At 41.6% G+C, this 19,188-nt stretch overlaps 2 protein-coding genes across 9 annotated transcripts in view; one reads left to right on the top strand and one right to left on the bottom strand.

Annotated features, from left to right (window-relative positions):
• LOC127068394 (cadherin-99C) overlaps positions 1–19,188 on the top strand; it is a 53,470-nt gene that overhangs the window by 9,885 nt on the left and 24,397 nt on the right. The window lies entirely within an intron of this gene.
• Positions 816–2,872, bottom strand: LOC127068463 (uncharacterized protein C15orf61 homolog). Of its 6 annotated transcripts, none has more exons than XM_051004713.1 (4): positions 2,684–2,871; positions 1,884–2,075; positions 1,239–1,482; positions 816–1,012 (listed from the first exon to the last, which is right to left on the bottom strand). In XM_051004713.1, exons 2-4 carry the CDS (start codon positions 1,986–1,988, stop codon positions 885–887), a joined length of 477 nt encoding a protein of 158 aa, XP_050860670.1. In that variant the 5' UTR covers positions 1,989–2,075; positions 2,684–2,871; the 3' UTR covers positions 816–884. The 6 variants fall into 6 exon arrangements, with proteins under 6 accessions (XP_050860670.1, XP_050860671.1, XP_050860674.1 ...); XM_051004714.1 differs by having other exon boundaries at positions 2,715–2,865; XM_051004717.1 differs by lacking the exon at positions 1,884–2,075 and having other exon boundaries at positions 2,684–2,872.

Genomic DNA, 19,188 nt, shown 5'->3' with positions numbered 1-19,188 from the left:
ATATTACGAAAGAGACGACAAGTCCGGAGAAAGTCCGTGTCCCGTCGAAGGACTCGATGCCGGACGAGCGAAAGCCATACGTTAATTAATATTTCTCCGTTCTTTTCTGACGAGGAAGTCGTTGTACGACGTATTTGCAAAAAAAAAAAAAAAAGAAACGAATAAAATAGAAAACAGATACATCCTAGATTTTTCGATACACGCCGTTCGATCTCGCAAAGTGTAATTGCCATTACCGAGTTCATACGTAAAGCGTGGGTGTTTATTTTCTCGTGTATTCGTACGACCCACACAGTTTCGTACGCGCGTCTATTCCATTGCTTATCTCCATACGTTATAAGTAAAACAAGCCAATCATCCGTTACTTAACGTCGTATATAATTAATACAGATTATTGTGCATCACTATCGAAGGCGTTCGCTCGTTAATCTTCCACATGGAAATGTCAACGTTCGGAAATGAGAAATCCTTTTATTACGATAACGATAGACACCGTCGTCGATGGCGAACACGAGTAGCTAATTAGAAAGCTATGTTAATGATAAGTTTGTAAGTTTGCACTTCGTTCCTCGTACGCATTCACCTCAGGCAGTATTAATAGGATTTACATTATTGGCACACCCTCGACGTCTTGTAACTTGTCCCTAACGCATGGACCTTGCTAACCAGCCGATCGGATCGTGACCGGTAATTGCTTTAGCGAATTTCAATCGGTTGGATTATTATTCGAACACTCTCGTTATGTTAATGGGAGGAGAATTTTATTTTCATTAATAATCAAGGATATAAAGGTGCTAAATCATTATCAATGCGAATCGATTTCAACAGGAAATTATATTAATAAATTTATAAGCAAACGTATGTAACCGGATAGATATATTCGATCAATAGAGAGAGCCTTTGTCCTCCGGTAGTAAAAAGTAAATCGTGATGTCACCTCGAGGTGTTTTTACGATCTCTCGATGTCGTATCAGAAACGTCGCAGCTAATCCGTACATCAGAGTAGGGATACCTGGATCGAACGAGAAGAATGACAACCGGTAAGAAAATAAAAGAAAAGAGATGAGAAGAAGAGGGCAGGAGAGGAGGAACTGGTTCGCGAGAAACTGGAAAAGCTTCTAAACTGCTTCTAGGCTGTTCCTTCGAGTATATTTTCCCTTTGGATCCGTGCACGGATGTGTCAAACGCGATATAGGGTGCATGTGTGTACATATACTGTAAGTACAAGTTCTGCTTACCAAGGTTAAGTATCTTGATCGCCTTGAAGAATTTGTCGTCGGTACTGAGGTCCTGCCTTGGTCGTCTTGTACAGTGATACTTGATGTAAGGAAAACAGCCAGTCCTCAATACGTGATAATTGCTGTTAGCTACGGACCAATTGAAATGAGACATGCCCCTCTGATCGTTGACCACGTCGGCGTATTTGACGAAGTACGAGGTCCATGGTGGTTCTCTCGTTTGAAGAAGATAATTCGTTAGGACCTAAAAAGTGGACAAAAAGTGTAACAGATTTCTGTTTCTGCTCTCGTCGTTACGTAACTTTGCGATAAAGACGAATTGGTTCGTTCGTAGAAGAGATACTCTCGTTCGCTACGTTACGTTAGTCATTTCTTTTTCACACCTTTGGCAACGTTATTCTCGTTGGCACGGTGCTTGGTCGAGCATAACGGAGCGTAGGAGAACGAGGAATCTACTCGTTCCGGAGGGTATCGTCCTCAAAACTATCTTGGCTATGAGATTCCAGGTTGGAGAATGCGCGACAGAAAAATGCGATCCGGTTACGAAATGTTGCAGCGTTGTTCGATTATTCGCGTCAATAATAATAGTTAATTATCCGATGGCTACGTGGATATTCCAAGCGACTGTAGACGAAGAATTCGTACCTCAGAGGCGAGTGGCTTGTCCCTTTGAAAAAATATTCCCCTTCGATTATCCGTCCGAGGAAGAAGAAACGCCTTTAGGACGTTTCTCGATCTTTTGGCTATCATTCCTTCGGGAGATCCTTTTAAGGAATCAAGTATTTCAAGGAAATATGCATCCTCCTGCGTTTCTCGCTTGGGTTTATCGGCTCACGACTGAAAATTTCGAAAACAGCACGGTCGTATTTCCATAAGGTAATGGTATTTCCACGCTCCTCTTAACGGACTTCGCCATGGCCGAGATAAGAGATACATGCACCTGCAATCTGGTTCACTAGCCCGCGTACGCGTACTATGCATTACCCTACTAGGCTGGGATATATTTCATACGAAATTCCCGACGATCTCAACAGGTTTCTTCTTTCATTCGGATAAAATAGTTAGCCTTTCGAAAATAAACGTGATAAAAGAGAGAGGGAGATCGTGCCTGTTAGAAATGTCAAGGTTAGCGAGAGTCGATGCGATCGAAAGTCGAAGTAACGCGAAGGATAAAACTTGACGAGGCGTCACGACCTCGAAAGCACGATTAACATTTCGATTTACTATGTCCTTTCGAAACTGTATCTGTGAACGAAGTTCGAGCAGATCGAATTCGTAAAAGCCCGCGTATCTTCTAGGGACTTTGAGCGATCACGCGAGCGCATGCTCAGGCCTTCGTTAGGCCAGCAGGCGCATCGATAACGAGTCGGACATGCGCGGAGAACCCGAGAGCCACGGAAACGTGTGATGCCAGAGACGTGAACGAGAACGATATGTCAGCCTACCTCGTACGAACGTGTTCTCCTTCCTGCTTACCGAAGTGCACACGTCGCTAGCACATTTCGAGTGGACTTTGGTCCGTAGATGCGGAGAAACTCGTCGAAGCTTACGATTGTACGCCGCGTGACCGTGCGCGTGAGACACGGTGATAGGAAAACCGTACGTAAGAACGACGAACGATTACGAACAGTTACGAACGTTCGGTCGTTTCGGTCGTTTCGGCCGGCTGCGCTACGAGCGAGGCGGGCTTCTTCAAAATGTTCTTTCGACGCCACAACTTTGACCGCCCTGTTCATATTTTTCTTTCTTTCTAATTTCTTCCCTTTTTATTTCTTTTTTTTTTTATGAGAAAAACGTTTCTACCATTTTGCTTTTCCTTTCCCTTTCCCTGTTGTACATTTTCGATCGATACACCAGATCGACACGCGCATCCGACGTGACAAATATTTTTCGTTCTGTTTCAGGTAAGTTCTCGCGATGCCGTGACTAGAACCAACCCATGGATCTTTTAGATCTCATCTGGAACGTTACCACGCCCAGGATCGTTTGCAAAGCTGCCTGTATTTTCTCCACTCGTTTTCCATCAGCGATACCTTATAAATATCGTTAGTTGGATCGGTGAAGATAGGTCCGCGTAATCGCGGTTGCCGTATACTCATTCACTTTCTTGCTCTAGCACGTACGGACATTAAAGAATTTCTCTTACCATCCCGGTCTTTCTCTCTTTCATAAGCACGTAAAGAAGCATTCACGTCAAATTGGATTACATTGATGTGCTAATCCGACGTAGGGAGAGCAGGGAAACGCTTATCTCTCAGCGGGTACGCACGAGCGCGTATGAGATACAACTCAACGAAGGCATATGGGTACACTTGCAAGGCGATCGAAGGGAACGTCATAAAATCAGAACCTTTTTACTAAGAAGATTCATTAGCCGAGGGCGAGGGTACCATATCCATGGACGCAACGCGTTCGTGTAGAAGGGAGAGAACGTACAGGCAAATCGTTATTTATTTTGATGCGAGTCTACGATTTCCGCGAGATAAATGATGTAACGGCCATCCGCCTCGTCGCTCGGACCTGTTCGCTCCTTCATTATGCACGACGCACATTGCGGTATATAATACATACGTAAACGCGTATACGTTTCTATGTACAATGTGTCTTATATAGAAAGATATTTTACGTATGTAGGTACACGCTGATACGTAGGAACGTACGGTAACATAATCACAAGGAATTTTAAATCACAAGCGGGACCGAACGTTTAACGGGATTTCGTGGATCCGAAGAGGCGTTACGAAGTTCGAATAGTAAATTTATCGATTCCCCATCGACGTTGTACTTACCTTTGTTGTTGCTCGTGAAAAATGTTCCAACTCTTCCGTACGGATCGGTTCTATCTTTTTTCTTTCTTCCTTTTTCCCTTTCGTTCGCGCGTCAGTCCGTCGAACGACGAAAAAGTGAGACCGTTCTAATCCCGTATCCTTTACTTAACGTAAACGTGTAGTTTTCGATTGAAAGTAAGTCTAAATGATAGGACACCGAGCGTGTTTTGTAAAGGAGAAAGGTATCAGCTCGACGTGAAAACATCAATTTTCTTGCTAACGTAAAATTACGTCTGACAACTCCCGTTGCGAGTTTCTCTCTTTCTCTCTTCTATCTACTTATCTCTCTCTCTCTCTCTCTCTCTCTCTCGGTTACATATTATTGCGACAAAGAAATCTTACGAATCACACATCAAATTCCACTTTCTCGATCGAGAACGAAATCGAAACTTTTGTTTTATCGTTTTGTCGACACAGCTTCCAGGTCCGTCGAGAATATCGGGACTCTAATAGAACAAATTAATTTCGCTCGACGTTGATACGAAAATGAAGAGAACTTTTTTCAAGTTATTTTTACACATTGAAATACGTCTTTATTATCATTGGCAGAGCGCGATGCTGGAAATATCGTGCGTCTACGTAATGAAACTTTTTTAAAGCCTGAGGGAAGTAGCTTTTGTTGCTCGTTTCATTGTACCGCAAGGATCGACTTTGCCGATGCGGTTGGTGGTTAAAGACGAGACGAGAAAACCGTAGGCAGATTTCGTTTCTCTTCTGCGGATCCTCTTCCTCTTCTGTTTCTTCTTCCTTTTCTTTCTCTTCTTCTTCTTCTTCTTCTTTAATTTCTTACTTTTTCTTCTCGGTTCTGTTATTTTCTTTTAACATCGCGTCTCGTTCTTACGTGGCCGCAGAAACGAAGCAGGATACCCGGTTTGCGTATCGTTTCTTGGGATACACCATTGTCGAGTCACTCGAGCGAATCTTCTGTCTCTTTTTTCTTGGTACCGTCGAGTCTTCCGGTTGGAATGGTATCCTCTTACGTCGACGTCGCCAATTTTTATCACATCATTTTCATTTATGAACTAGACATGAATTTTTCTTTGGAACGTTCTCGTAGAACTCGTGGATATAGAACGATAAGAAAAACTTTTTTTTTCGAACGAGGAAAAATGGAATCGCGTTATGAACGATGGCCTCGTTTCTTCGGAAGCAATAATTTCACGGTCGGTCTTTTCGATCGTTTGATCCTCGCCGATGGAAAAGCTATTAAGAATCGATATCGAGAGATAGTTCCAGGCGAGGAGAGATAGGATCTCGTTCGCGTTCTCTCGCTGGTATATAAGAGGAAAGAGAGAGAAGGTTCGTAGTTCGTAGCTATGTAGTAGGCATGCTGCGAGCAGAGTTTACTCCTGTTTGCACGACTAATACGTATTGTTCGCGTTGTTTGTCCTGAATTATCGGCGTGTTATCGAACAGCACCGATCCTCCGACAGATAGGAATGCTGAAACCTTCTGAAAATACGCTCTTACCTTCCACGCTCGTTATCCTCGGCTATGGTTGCCTTTTGATCGCGCAAATTGCCGATACAGTAAGCTCGGAACTCCGAGCTGGATGAGGATAATTACTCTAACTTAAGCGGAACGTAATCGAAGAATGGCAAACTGCAACGGCATCTCTCTGCACCTGCGAATGCAGTCAGTCCTTCTTCTGACGCATATTCAACCGTTAATCTCCTTTCTTTTTCTTTTCCTTTTCTCCTTTTTTTTTTTCTTTCTTCGGACGTTCGTCGCACGAATCTCGATCGTTTTCGTTCCGTATCGCGTTTCTTTGACGGAGATCACGCGATCTTCGCAATTCTATTTCTCTCGGTGTCGCGTGTGTAAGTGTCCGCGATGTCGTGCCAATCGAATTTGCATTATCTCGAGATGGACCGAAAACTCTTGGCTGGCTTTGTGCGACGATTCGGGTGTAAAGCTCGAATCGGCATTGTGGTCTCATTGTGTCGGCTTTCATCACGATTTAAACGCAAACCGCGAATCCAGGTCAGAGGAGTAATTTCGCGAGAATTACATGGGACAATGCAATTCTCTTTGTAGATATAGATTAAGAATCGAGGAGAAATGCATTCAGTTCTATCGACGCTCGGACTTTCGATTTGCTAACATTGCCTCTTTGTACTAGAACGCTAGTTTATCAACTGGTGTAATAACTATCTGACTCTGTCTTTCCCTCTCTCTCTCTCTCTCTCTCTCTTTCTTTGAAACCATTCCAAGACGTTCGTGATCTCGACATTTACGAAGGAACAAGTTTCCAGGATTTCGCGTGTTGGCGAGTCCTGCGAGATAGGCGATAGTTCTTCTTTCTTAAATTATGTTCTCCATGCCGAGTGGCAGACTCTCGAGGCACGCCGCGTGCGTGGAAGACACCTTGTAAAGGGCGACCAGTAAGAAGAAGAAGTAGTAGAAGAAGAAGAAGAGGAAGAAGAGGAGGAAAAAAGAAGAGAACAGGGTAGATTTCTCATTAGCAGAACGCGTATAGAGCGAATCCGGTTTCCGTACCGAGAGTATCTATTCGCTAGAGGAAGATGTGCGCGCGCACGAGTTCTCTGGTAGAAGGGATCGAGAGGTACCACTTTATCGATAGATCCAGACGCTTACTTTAGCTAGCTTGGTAGCAGGTACCTACTATTGTCATTAGCGAGCTAGCAAGGTAGACGGTCCGGTGTCTAACGATTGGTGAAAATCGTACATCTATCGTTTCGTTGTACCTTTATTCTCTTAGAAAAAGAAAAAAAAAGAAAAAGAAAAAACATTTTATTAGACTACTTTCTTATTTCTTTTTCTAAATCGTACGAGCGTGTAATTGTTGAATCGTTACGGAGCTTCCTAGTAATTCAAGATTTTATTTTCTTTTTATGACGATCGCGATCAAGATGCTATAAACGCCAGCGAAGAAATTCAATAAATGCGTTAAATAAAATCGTTAAAGTGGCAACAATCAACGATCACTGTGCAGGTAGTCAACGTATCGTGGACCGATTAACGATACCGTGTGATATATTTCTCTCATGCGAATTCTCTCGAGTGAAAGTTTTCCAAACTGTATATATCCGATTCGGAGAGTAGGACGAAAAGAAGCTCGGTTATCGGATATATCTAACTGACGTGTGATTCGTAATTAGCCCGAAATGGTATCGTGAGAGATGAAAGAACGTTTATAGGTCAGCCAACTTCGCTTTTCGTAAGTTATCTCTTTGAACGATCGCGAACGTTAATTAAACGAAATTACATATTTCCGTGGGGTTAACCAGAGCGAAGTGTATTTGCGAAAAAAAGAAGCCTGAGAAATTTATTAAAACGCATCAGTACGGTTTAAACTTTTAATAAATATTCAGAAAAAGAAAACAAATTTTTGATGTATCGATATGCCTGAACGCAAATGACCGCTATAAAAGTTGGTATAAAAATTAATAAAAAACAAAAAAAAAGAGAAAAAAGAAAGAAAGAGAATAATCCGCGTTATTGCCCCCGTGTAGTTCGATAATTCGTTGCTTCTCCCTTGGCCTTCCTATCGAGGAAAGAAAGTGAAAGGATATGAGAACATTTGCTCCGGACCAATCGGCCAGACATTATCCGTGGATAATTCGAAACCTCGCCCTCGCTCGACAGAGAGAGAGAGAGAGAGAGAGAGAGAGAGAGAGAAGGAGAAAGATATAGACGGAAAGATATTAACCGAATGGGCCGATAGAAATTATCGTGAATTTTGTTCTCCTCTTAATCGGCCAGTTCGAGGATTATCGTTTCTTCTTCGTTAAATGCGTATACACTATTTCCTTATTATTTACGATTACGAATGCTACGAGGCTTGTACTCATTATGCCGTACGACGATGGGTTCTTATACGTAGTTAATTAGTAATTACCTTACGCAGTGAAACAGTCTTCGGTCTACCTGCGGAATTATCGACTTCGTCTTATTTTATAGATATTTGTATACGTCGAAATATACGAATACAAATAGATAAGTTCGTGTACATGAGGAAGGAGAGACAGTCGGACGTGTAATTAAGTCGAGCGAGGATCGCAACGATCGTCAAAGGACCGGTACTAACAGTAAATCGTATACATGTCGTTCGATCGTAAGATACTCGTCTCGTTTGAGAGGTATGCAAAGATTGCATATCATCCTTTTAATAGTTCTTAATTTGGGCTCGTACCAAGCTCGTATTTAACGGAGATAATCGATAACCTCTGGATTTTGGTCTTTTTATATAGAGAGGGAGACTTATCAAGTGAGTCTCGTAAGTGCCATTAGCTAGTTTCAAGTATGTAAATACGTACAATTAGTAAAAACAGATAGTTAGGATGAATTAAAACGTGTTGATCTATGAGACAGGTAACGCTTGTTTTAAGTAATAAGTTTTCTTCTTTTTTTTTTTTTTTTAATTTCAAACTAATATAATCAAATAGTTTCAAGAGCAAATCTTTGGATCTTCTTTGGACGTTCTTCTTGTAAATTCATAAAGATCATCGCGTTTGTTTATTTTCACGTGCCGCGCTATAATTTATCGAATTCTCCGATGGCATGGGAACGGAGCATTGAGACGATCTCCACTCGACGAAGTTTCCTTGTTATTAATCAAGATACGTCGAAAGACAGTCGCGTTTTCCGAGTTTGATAAGTTATTGCATTCAATGCAAATACGAAACCGTCGATCGTCAGCTAAGACTTGAACGCGCAAGAATTTCAGCCAACTCTCTCTCTCTCTCTCCCTCTCTCTCTCTTTTTCTCTCTCTTCGTATTTTTTCTTTCGGTACGGAGATCAAATAAAAATCATTTTGTCATGAGTTAAACATAGTACATAGACTAAAACATGTGTACATTGTATAAAAGACGTATTTGTAAAGCAAATACATTATTCTCTCTTTTTGCATAAAAAAGAAATAGGAATGTGTAAAGGTTAATCCTAAGACGCGTTATAGCTCGAGCCATAAACTGCGGTATCCTCGATCGTGCACTACAGGATCTCGAAGTGCATTCTTTATCAAGGAGGATAAAGATGAGGCGGAAAGAGTGAGAAAAGGGAAACAGAGAGAGGGAGAGAGAGAGAGAGAGAGAGAGAAAGCTAGAGTCGACGGCCCCAGCAATGCTCGCACCTGCAATTTCGTTCACGTTCACCTTCGAGCTCTATGTCGTGGCAATGTTGTAAATCAGCGCGTATTCCTCGCTCAGTTGGTGTTAGAATGGTGTTAGAATCATTTAGAAATTCCACCACGAACGTGATCGTCTTCTTCGAGATTTCACTGGCTCGGTTGCAAAGGAAAATAGAATTTTCTTCGGACGAGTCAGATCTAATGATTTCCTAATCTCCTAGTATTTATTTATTTAAATAATCGATTTTTGTATCGTAGGGAAAAAAGACGATCTTACTTTTTCAAGTGGCAGGATGAAGAGTCCATTCGGATTGACGATAAAAAAATTTAATTCGATGTCAAAAAGAAAAGTTTCGATGATTCCGAGATTCTTAAAAGGCCAAACCTCATTTTGCAAATGGTAAAAGTTTCAAAAGAATGCGTAAATAAAACGATCCCTATAAGATCAAATTCTACTCGCAGTTGGCGAACTTTATAAAAGCGTTAACGGTGCGGAGTAGGAATGGAAAGTTATCGAGCGGGGAAAGAAAAAAAAAAAAAGAAAGAAAGAAAGAGAAAAAGAAAAAGAAAAAAAGGGGACAGGAAAGCCGATTTGAGACGAGATTCATAAAAGAGAATAATAAAATAGGGAATAGCGTCATTCCCATACGAGTAGCAATAAAGTAGCCTCTTATAGCCATTAACGAAAAAGTTGCTAGTCCCAGAAAGCTTTGGGATACTTGCCCGAAATAAATCGTGCTCTTTCCAAGATAAGGATGGAGACCCGATGGGTGGTAGTTGTTCCAAATGTAATCGTTATTATCGCGTGGGAAGTACCGCTCTGAATTTAAATTTAATAGCTGGATGATAAAAACTTAGGAAACGTATTTATTTCTTATCGGGTGCGTCGATGATCATTGAGATTTGCGTCTGGGTTACTTTTAATCGCGAAGAAAGGAGCTTTTCCTCGTCGTTGTGAAGGATAAAATTGACATGAAAATTGACCGACAAATAATCGAGAAAGGCTGCTGATAAAAATCGATCGCAGGATACCCATGGGATCTTATCTATTAGCTACTTCGTTGATGCTTTCTCGATTCGTTCTCCTCTCGAGGAGCAGCCAACAACGGTACTCTCGAAAATCTCTCGAGGGACTCTCTCGGCCGGTACTCAACCCTCTCGATGAATCTGCTCGTTTCGAGTACTGAAACCGAACGTTTACGACTCTTTGAGATCTTCTATGCGAGAAGCAAGAAGAAAAACGAAGAAAGGGAGAAAGGAGAAAGAGAGAGAGAGAGAGAGAGAGAGAGGGAGGGAGAGGGAGGAGAGAAGAAAGAGTATTCATTTGCATGAGTCTTTGGACCGGTGTTACGTGTCGAACAAAGAACCACCGTAGATCCTTCCTCTTCTCCTTCCTATGTTTGTCGATGTGTCTCTTTATGCTTCCACCAGAAAGAAGCAGCTCGTTCCTTTCTCTCGATACTATCGCAAAAGCGCTCGCACAATGTCCAGATAAATTCAATCTAATATTTTACGATGTTCCAACGACAAAATAAAAATCTCTGCTTATAAAACGTTTGCCGATATAAAGTCGTACGACGGGTTTAGCCTTCGTATAAAATCGTACGATCTTTGTTTCTGTTTTTTTCAAACTTTCTAGACAAATTTTAGACGGAACGTATCTTATATAAAAAAAAAGAAGAAGGAAGAAGAAGAAAAAAGATCTTAATGAATCGCGTAGATGTAATAGATTCAATACTTACACTATACTGAACGCAGACGAGTCAGGAAGTTGTTAAATAATTTTTATACTACATATTATATTGGAATGAAAGAATAAATTATTAGGAACGTTAACGCGTGACAACGCGTCACTAAATCTCCTTTTAACGAGCAAAATACACACATGTATATAGAATTTACGAATACTCTTCATTAATTGCTTACTACGGAGACAAGCCCTTAAAAGCTCGACTCGCGACACTATTTTATCGTTCAAGGAATATCCAACGAGCGTTCCAATTCCTTTAATTGCCGACTGGAGTATCCAGGATCAAAAGAGTATCTTCCGTTTAAATAAGTGTATGTATGCACGAAAACGTGAGCTATACATATCGGTGTGTCTACGATGATTTATGTTTTTCTTTTAGGTATATGTATTAACGTGTACTAAATAATTCCAATTTCATTCTTTAAGTAGCTTGAATATATTTTCTCTCTCTTTCATTTTAATGGGCCACGATAGGAAAGGTCATGTTTTAAAAGCGAGATAAGGCGGAAAAAGAAGCAGAGAATCGAATCGATAAAGAAGAAATGGAGAGGCGGAACGATAGAAAGAGAGAGATATATATGTGTGTGTACACACACACACGCATACGCGCGTGCGCCCCCGTACAATATAATGGTCGTATTGGTAGAAAAGCAATGTTGCGCTTAAGCGAATTGTGTGTACGCTTCGTTACACTTATTTACGATGGTGGAGCGACATAAACAATACAGATATAAGGTGTACCCATTTCTTGGCGAATCGTGGCAGTGCATAAATCCTCAACGAAGGTATATTCGCCGCGTCGATCTACAGGTCGGATAGAGATCGAACCTCGAGAAAAAGGAAGAGGAAAAGGAAAAGAAAAAGAAAGAAAGAGAAAAGAAATATATCTATTACGTAGGAAAAGATTTACATCGCTAATTTATTCTAATTGTGCAACTCTTTTCATTGTCCCTTATCTTAGAAAACAACGTGGAGGCAATAACTAGAGGTAGAAATTTTTGTTGTGACGGATTTCTAAGGTATCTCACGTGCCAAGCGTATCTGAAAGAACTCGCAGGTGTCTTACGTTTGAATGTTAAGGAACGCAGGAGTCTCGCGTTGAATAATTGTACGGCGATCGCGTGCCTGATTAATTGGAACGTAAAGTTGCACCTCGACTAAGTGGAAACACTTAAGCACTTTCGCGATTTTCATTTTCGATCGAAGTTAAGTTTGCGAATTTTTTTAAAAGTCATCGACTTAATCGGTCTTCGCATCGAGTCCGTGTAATTAAAACGATAGGTCAGCTACTCCGGACTAACTCGCTAAAGCTTTCTATCGCGAATAGTGGGCGAAGAGATCGTTGCTCGAAGTACGACAGTGGGGAACAGGTGTGTTTCACGAGCAACGCCGAGGAGTACGACCGCACGAGCTGAACACATTCAGTGCGTGACGGCCCACGCGTGATTAGCATCGCGTGGGTTAAGCAAGCAAGCAAGCAAGCAAGAGAATGATTCGCTCGTAATTTTTCATCGTTAACATCCGAATATCCAGGACCGTTCTCGTCAACGCATTGTTGGGTATCTAAGAATATTTTTATCGATGTTCCATTCCGGCTCCGACTATTAAAATAGAGAATGGCACAATTAAAAAGACGAATGACAAATACGTGACGTCGCATATTTTTTTCTTCCTAGATGATATAGATCCATGACGGATCTCGTTTTAATTTTATCATTTTAATTTCGGATATTTTTATCGGGAATTTTTCACAATCTCATTCGAACGCGGTGTTCTGCTTTCCGAGGTCAAGGATATTAATCATGCAAGAGTATTAGCTCGTCCATTCTATTTTTTTTTCCACCTTGATCATTTATCTCTTTCCTTCCCTTTTTCTCACCGATTCGAAAGTACACGAGCTTTTTCTTCGATCCGACTTATCGATCTTGTACGTCGCGATAGTAAACAAGTTGTGTTCTCTGCATTCCGATCGATCGATCGTTGGTATGCGAGGGAAAGTCTCAATGCAAGGAGAGAGAGAGAAGAAAGAGAGAAAGAAAGAAAGAGAGAGATTGATATGAATCAGAAAGAAACAGAGATTGATACGAAATCTCGATAGATTTCGTCGAACGCAACATGACAAGAAATATACACACGTCATTAAGCAAACGAGAATCAAAACGTTTGAATGAAATCGTACGTGAGACGTTCAGGAAAATTTGTATGCGTGATTCGAATCAGCAAAATAAAACTGGTCACGTGATGGCTAATCAATTTTCAAATCGTTCATTTAAATAGAAAAATCATTGGAACGTTTGTTTGATCCATTAACCGATCCAAATGTAACTCAGTTTTTCTCTCTTTATTTATCTAAATTATCTATTTCCCTTTTATTCTGGAGCAACTGTAATCGAGTAGAGTAACTGCAAATAGTAGAATGGCGTGAATATTACGACACCCGTTACTATCACACGTATACTCTACTTAGTTCTTACTACTCGTGGCTCGTGAGTTTGAATGTAAATTCCAAAAGCCGACGAGGACGCTGGCGACAGCGATGGCGACGGCGACAACGACAACGACGTCGACGACGACGACGACGACGACGACGACGACGACGACGACGACGACGATGACAACGACAAAGTCTGGTATTCCTTCTGGCAGCAACGACAGCAATATGCCGTGGCAGTAACGCCGACAGCTATATACGCCGACTAGCTCAGCTTTAACCATTTTTATCCTGAACGAAACAGGTCGCGGAGAACCGGGCGTCTCCTTATTTTTCTTTCATTCATATAACGCGGTACGCATAAATAAAGTCCAAGAGAAATACCGGCGTTGTAGAAACGTGGGTATGCTTGATAGACCGAGCGTGCACTTGAAAGAAGCCACCGAGAGTCAACTTTTCGCAATCAACGTGCCTATTGCGGATGAAAATCGATGCTTCTCTTTTCCTTTTCCTTTATCTTCTTTTCTTTTCTTTTTCTTTTTTTTTTCTCTATTCCTAGGGACCTCAAACGGAAGGAAACGAATACCATAGATCGACGTATCCCGTATCTCTTAAAGATCGACCACGTAAAAGGAAACTAGTTGTTTTTTTTTTTTCTTTTTAATACCATTTTTTCATCCATGGCTAATTATAATGCAGCCTTGTAATGTACTAGAACTACAATGTGTACAACAATTTTGCTTCTTGGTATCAGATGTTTTTAACTCTAAAGAGACATCTTTTTTCCCTTATATGAAACGTTCGATCGGCTTGGAAACTTTGTCATCGATTAAATTACATCGACATTCTTTTTCGACAAATATAGACGATCATTGACAGAAAGCTAGTATTAAAAATTTTAAGAAGAAGCAATGGTCGTGTGGATTATCCATGCGTATAGATCTAGCAACACCCACGTAAGATCTTTCGTAAGAACGATCGTTTGTATCACTCGAGAGCAAACTTGGCCACCTGGATCGAATGCATCAATAATAGTACATAACGTCATACGATTGGATCGTGAAAAAAGATAAATAAGTAATGATCGTGCTAGGTAGATTTATGTGAAAGTTAGTATTAGAAATACGAGGATTAGAAGAAAAGAGAAAAACAATGGAGGACAGAAATAGTGGATTACTTCGTCATGTACATTAGACGTGACATATTCGCAAACAAGATGATCTATCTCGCTTTTCCTTTCTCTTCCTTCCTCGATACATAATCATCATCTTATCCATTAAACGAAAATGAGCTGTGGTGAAAATATAGAAGAGAAGGGAGGAAGAGAGAGAGAGAGAGAGAGAGAGAGAGAGAGAGAGATAAAAAGAGACAGAGAGTGTAATGTATCCTCGTGTATTACGTCATGCAAGAACCGCAAACACGTGCTTCCATTTTTATCCGAGTCTAATGTTCCTCGTCGTAGATTTTACGTTTTTCCACGTACGTGTGTACTATTTGAGAATGATTTGCATAGAGTAAGAACGGTGAACGAAATCGTTGGACCGTTTTCAGAGATGTTAGAGTTTGAATATAGTAGCAGTATCTCGAAAAGGAACACGGGAAATGAACTATGGGGATGATCTTCCTTACGAGAAACTCTCAATGTTCTTGAAACTCACACAGTGATACCGATATGAACGTAATTCGTTGGTGAATGGACTTACAAGGATAAAACGGGAAGGGAATATTCTCTGTAAGGAGATTGCAATGATGCTAGTTAGATTTCAATCTACTAAAGTCCAAAGTTAAAGAGAGACGGAGAAAGAGAAAGAGAAAGACAGAGAGAAAGAGAGAGAGAGAGAGAGAGAGTTGTACCTTTCACGATCGCAGAGATGCTGCGAGATAAGACGCGTGGCTTTCTCTATTCACTTGGCACATTTATCAAGAATGCAGTATTTCGGAGGTTCGATTGATTATCCGTAGTTAAGTACTATATAGAGCTGGTACACTTTGTTCGAATTCATTGAACTTTAAAATGGCATTGTACTATTCGTCATCGCAATTAACTATTGTCCTTTGGTCTTTAGGAAAGAAAAAGGAAGAAACGAGACGTTAAAAGATGAATTAGCTATTGCAAAAAACGATGACACGCACTCACGCAAATTCATTCTTTTCATTTACGTATGCATATCCATTCTCTCCGTAATCGCGTCGCGTTCTCCGCAAAGACACGATCGCCTGCTTGTAGATCATGCACGGTGCAAGAGACTCGTTGTCGTATGTGTGTAGCTGCCCCACTGACTCTATAACCTCGAGTTCCGTGACTAACTCGCCCTCTTCGTCTTTACACGCGCGAGTGTGTGTATGCGTGCATGCTTCACGAGTCCACTCTCTAGTATCGTCGATTCTCCAACACATTTACGCTCGTATACCTATACTTACAAGTAACGTGCATACTTATACGGATATACATAGTTCGAGAGTCACCCGAGTAAAACTGAAACGCTCGCGCTTACGTGTAATCACAGGAAGACGAGTTTTAAAATTGAAAAACTCGATTTTCGTTGATCGTTAGAAAGATAGATCATTTAAAAAAAAAAGATCGATGAATTCGATCGCGAGACATCGTCGATTCGAGTTTAACGATCGAACGAAATTTTTTTTGATCATCAACGACAGTTTCGACATTTCGATCCTATTTTACGTGAAATCTTTCGCGTTTGTTAGCACGAGGGATATTACGAAAATGAAAAGAGGTCGTCATGGTGATACGTAAGTCGAGATACATCGTGGCACCGTGAGAAAGAAATGGTAAAACCTGCTTTCGGGTTGTCCACCTGTTGTTGGCCTTCCAACATTCGACGATCGCCATATACGATTCCTTAATGAATTTCTTAGGAACGCTCTGCTAATTCGAAAGCGATAAAAGCTAACAGGTTTTCTTTAATTCTCATTGTTCGAAGATCCGAAGAACTTTCATCGTCGACGCTCGCGTGCTTTCACTCAACGCTTTTTCTTCTCTCCTCTTTCTTCTCTTCTCTCGACTCGAGTCATCCCTTTGTCCTTTTACGCTCGCGAGCATTGTCACGCTCGAGATTACAATCAAGAAGCACCTGCATCTACTCCTACTCTCTGAACTTTGTATTCTCCGGATACTATCTCGTATTATCTATTTATGAATTTTCTTTTTTCTTTTTATTTTCGTTTCTTTCTTTTTATCGTGGCTAAGAGGAAACTTCTATCGAACTAATTCCTATCGACCTTCCGTGTTATACAAAGTTACGTATACACGTAAATATGTAAACACGCGCGTATGCCTGTAAGTAAATTACTATGCTTAAGAAAGGAGAATCGCATAAATCGATGAAACTTTGTTTTTTCTTGAAACGCGTAGCGTGGAAAATTGGGTCACATTATATTTCACGGCTTGGACGAGCCGGCCGTGGTTTAGTAGGCGAAAACTGCTAATAATAAGAATAAAAGTGCCCTTGTAGCGTGCATATACGTTCCTCGTTGGAACGTTTTTAAGCCGACTTCCACTCCGGAAGTGCACTCCTGCCGGTACAACAACCGTCGTAGGAACGTGTATTTCCCTTTTTACGCGCACGTACACGCGCGGACGCGTGAGCCTAGCTACGTGTCTTATTTCGCAGAGAGAAGCCTCCACGGGCTTTATTGTATCGCGAATACTGTGTTGCCATGCGAAACTGCATTCTGCGCCGGCCGTGATGAATCTCGCGAAGGGTAGAAGAATAGGAAATAGCAGTGACGGAGAGGTGGAACTAAATATAGCGATCGTCGAGCGCGATGGACGAAGGAAACGGGATTGCAACGGGCTGAACGAATCGGATAAGACGGCTCGAACCGGAAAACGTATTCCGTTCGAGGCGAAAAAGTATACCACGAATATTTGTTATTTATCCGTTGCGATATAATATACGAATGAAAGATTTAGAAATTCTTGATAGTCGCATCGATAACATTTTTGGCACGCGATCTTAGCCGCGGCATACGGCAAAAGGGAAAATATAACGAAAACCGATTCGAGTCACGTTCGTCGAGAAAGGATGAGAACATAGAAGAGAGAAGACGAAGTAGAGGCAAATTCTCTCGTTTATTATTATCGCTGACAGGACATTCCCGTAGTTTTCTCTATCGAATCCGTTAGTCCGCTCGGTCTGTTTCTCTCTCCCCCTTTTCTTCTCTTCTGCGTGAGTTCTTGTTGAGAATGCTCTAAGAGCTATAAGATCACGTCCGGTTGGATCGGTTGGCTTCTCGATAATCCACGATGGAATTCCGAATGGTATTTTTTTCCCTTTTCTTTTTCTCCCCTTCCCTTCCCCGGCAGGATCGACTTCGCTCTCGAGCTCGTTCTTCCATTTTTCCTCTCTTCCGTCTCTTATCTCTTCCCTTCTTTTTACTCACAACGAAAGCCGATGTTCCTGTATATTTTGTATACTTTGTACTTCTGTCGAGCTTCGACCGAAGAAAATATTCTTTCGAACGTCTTCGTAGAGCGTAGCTTTAAGCTGGAATTCATTCGATCCGCTTCTTCGAACCTAACACCGGTTCTCACGAAACTAACTGCTACCGTTGCAGTCCAGCAGCCCAGTAAATCATATTCGGATTCAGTAGTTGAACTCATAAAGCAACCAGTCGGGAGGCCCGCCGCGTTAGCCGTCACTCCGTCTTTCTCTTTCGCTGGATACACCCTCGCTTTGAAACGTTCCTCTACGGTACGTCGAACAAACCGGCCGTTATCGCGCTAAAACTGACTTCCGCCCGTCATGCTCATTTCGACTTGCTAACGAACTTGACTCGAGCTAGACGACACCCTGCTGGACATCGAGCGTGCGAGACCAGCGTCTTCGAAATTTACGAGCGAGAAATTTACGGTTACGACTGACGTCTCTTTACGACGATGCTTTTTGAGCTTCGAACCAGCGGATAGATCATTTCTTCGAGCGCGCGTATACGAGATCTGTCGTTGCATAACGCAAGAGAACTAAGTAAGTACTTTCCTTTGATTTAAGAATTGCTTCTGTTGCGGTCTGACGGACTCGAAGAGAAAATCGAATCGTTTCTACGTGTATATGTATATCGAAAACTCGAGATATATTTTTCCATGTTTTTCTATCGAACAAAAAGGAGTCTGGCTCATTTCGTAAGACACGGCAAATCGCGGAGGCCCAATTATATCCCGCCCGTAGCTATTTCACGTTGGTGCCGAAGAGCCGAGAAAGTTAAAGAGACGCGGGTTCGCTTTAAGCGAATGCCGATAAATTGGCTTGCGTAATTCCGAAGCGTGCGTGCGATAAAGAGAAAGAGAGAGAGAGAGAGAGAGACACGTGAACGATAAAACGTACTGACGATGCGTAAATTAAATTCACCGTTGATTTTTCTTCGATAATGAAGTAATCGAGACCTACATAAGCGACGCGTCCACGAAAAAAAGCGTCGATCGATGGATTCGACGGCCTCCTTTCGAGATCGATGGCCGTCGATTTATCGCGTAATATTTATCGTCGAGTTATTAATTCTCGATAACTCTCGTATTAAAAAGAATCGTAAGGTTCGTTTTCTCGCCTTTTTTTTCGTATTTCTTGTTCCTTCTCGAGAGAGAAGAGAGAGAGAGAGAGAGGGCAAAAGAGAAGGGAGAGAAAAGGCAGGACTTAATAAATCGTAGGCGGTGAGTACGATCTTATCGGCATCTCGATCTCTGGCGCGCGCGCTGCCGATTCCTTCGGAGTGTCGGGACCGCTTTGCGAGATACTACCCACCCGCATTATAATGAGCGATAAATAATCTCGAGTAACTTCCTCTCGCCGACTTCTCTACTTTTCCGTTCTTCTTTTTTGCTTTTCTTCTT

The sequence above is a fragment of the Vespula vulgaris genome, chromosome 13 (genome assembly GCF_905475345.1).
Source record: "Vespula vulgaris chromosome 13, iyVesVulg1.1, whole genome shotgun sequence".
NCBI lineage: Eukaryota > Metazoa > Arthropoda > Insecta > Hymenoptera > Vespidae > Vespula > Vespula vulgaris.
This window is presented reverse-complemented; position numbering and strand designations above follow the sequence as displayed.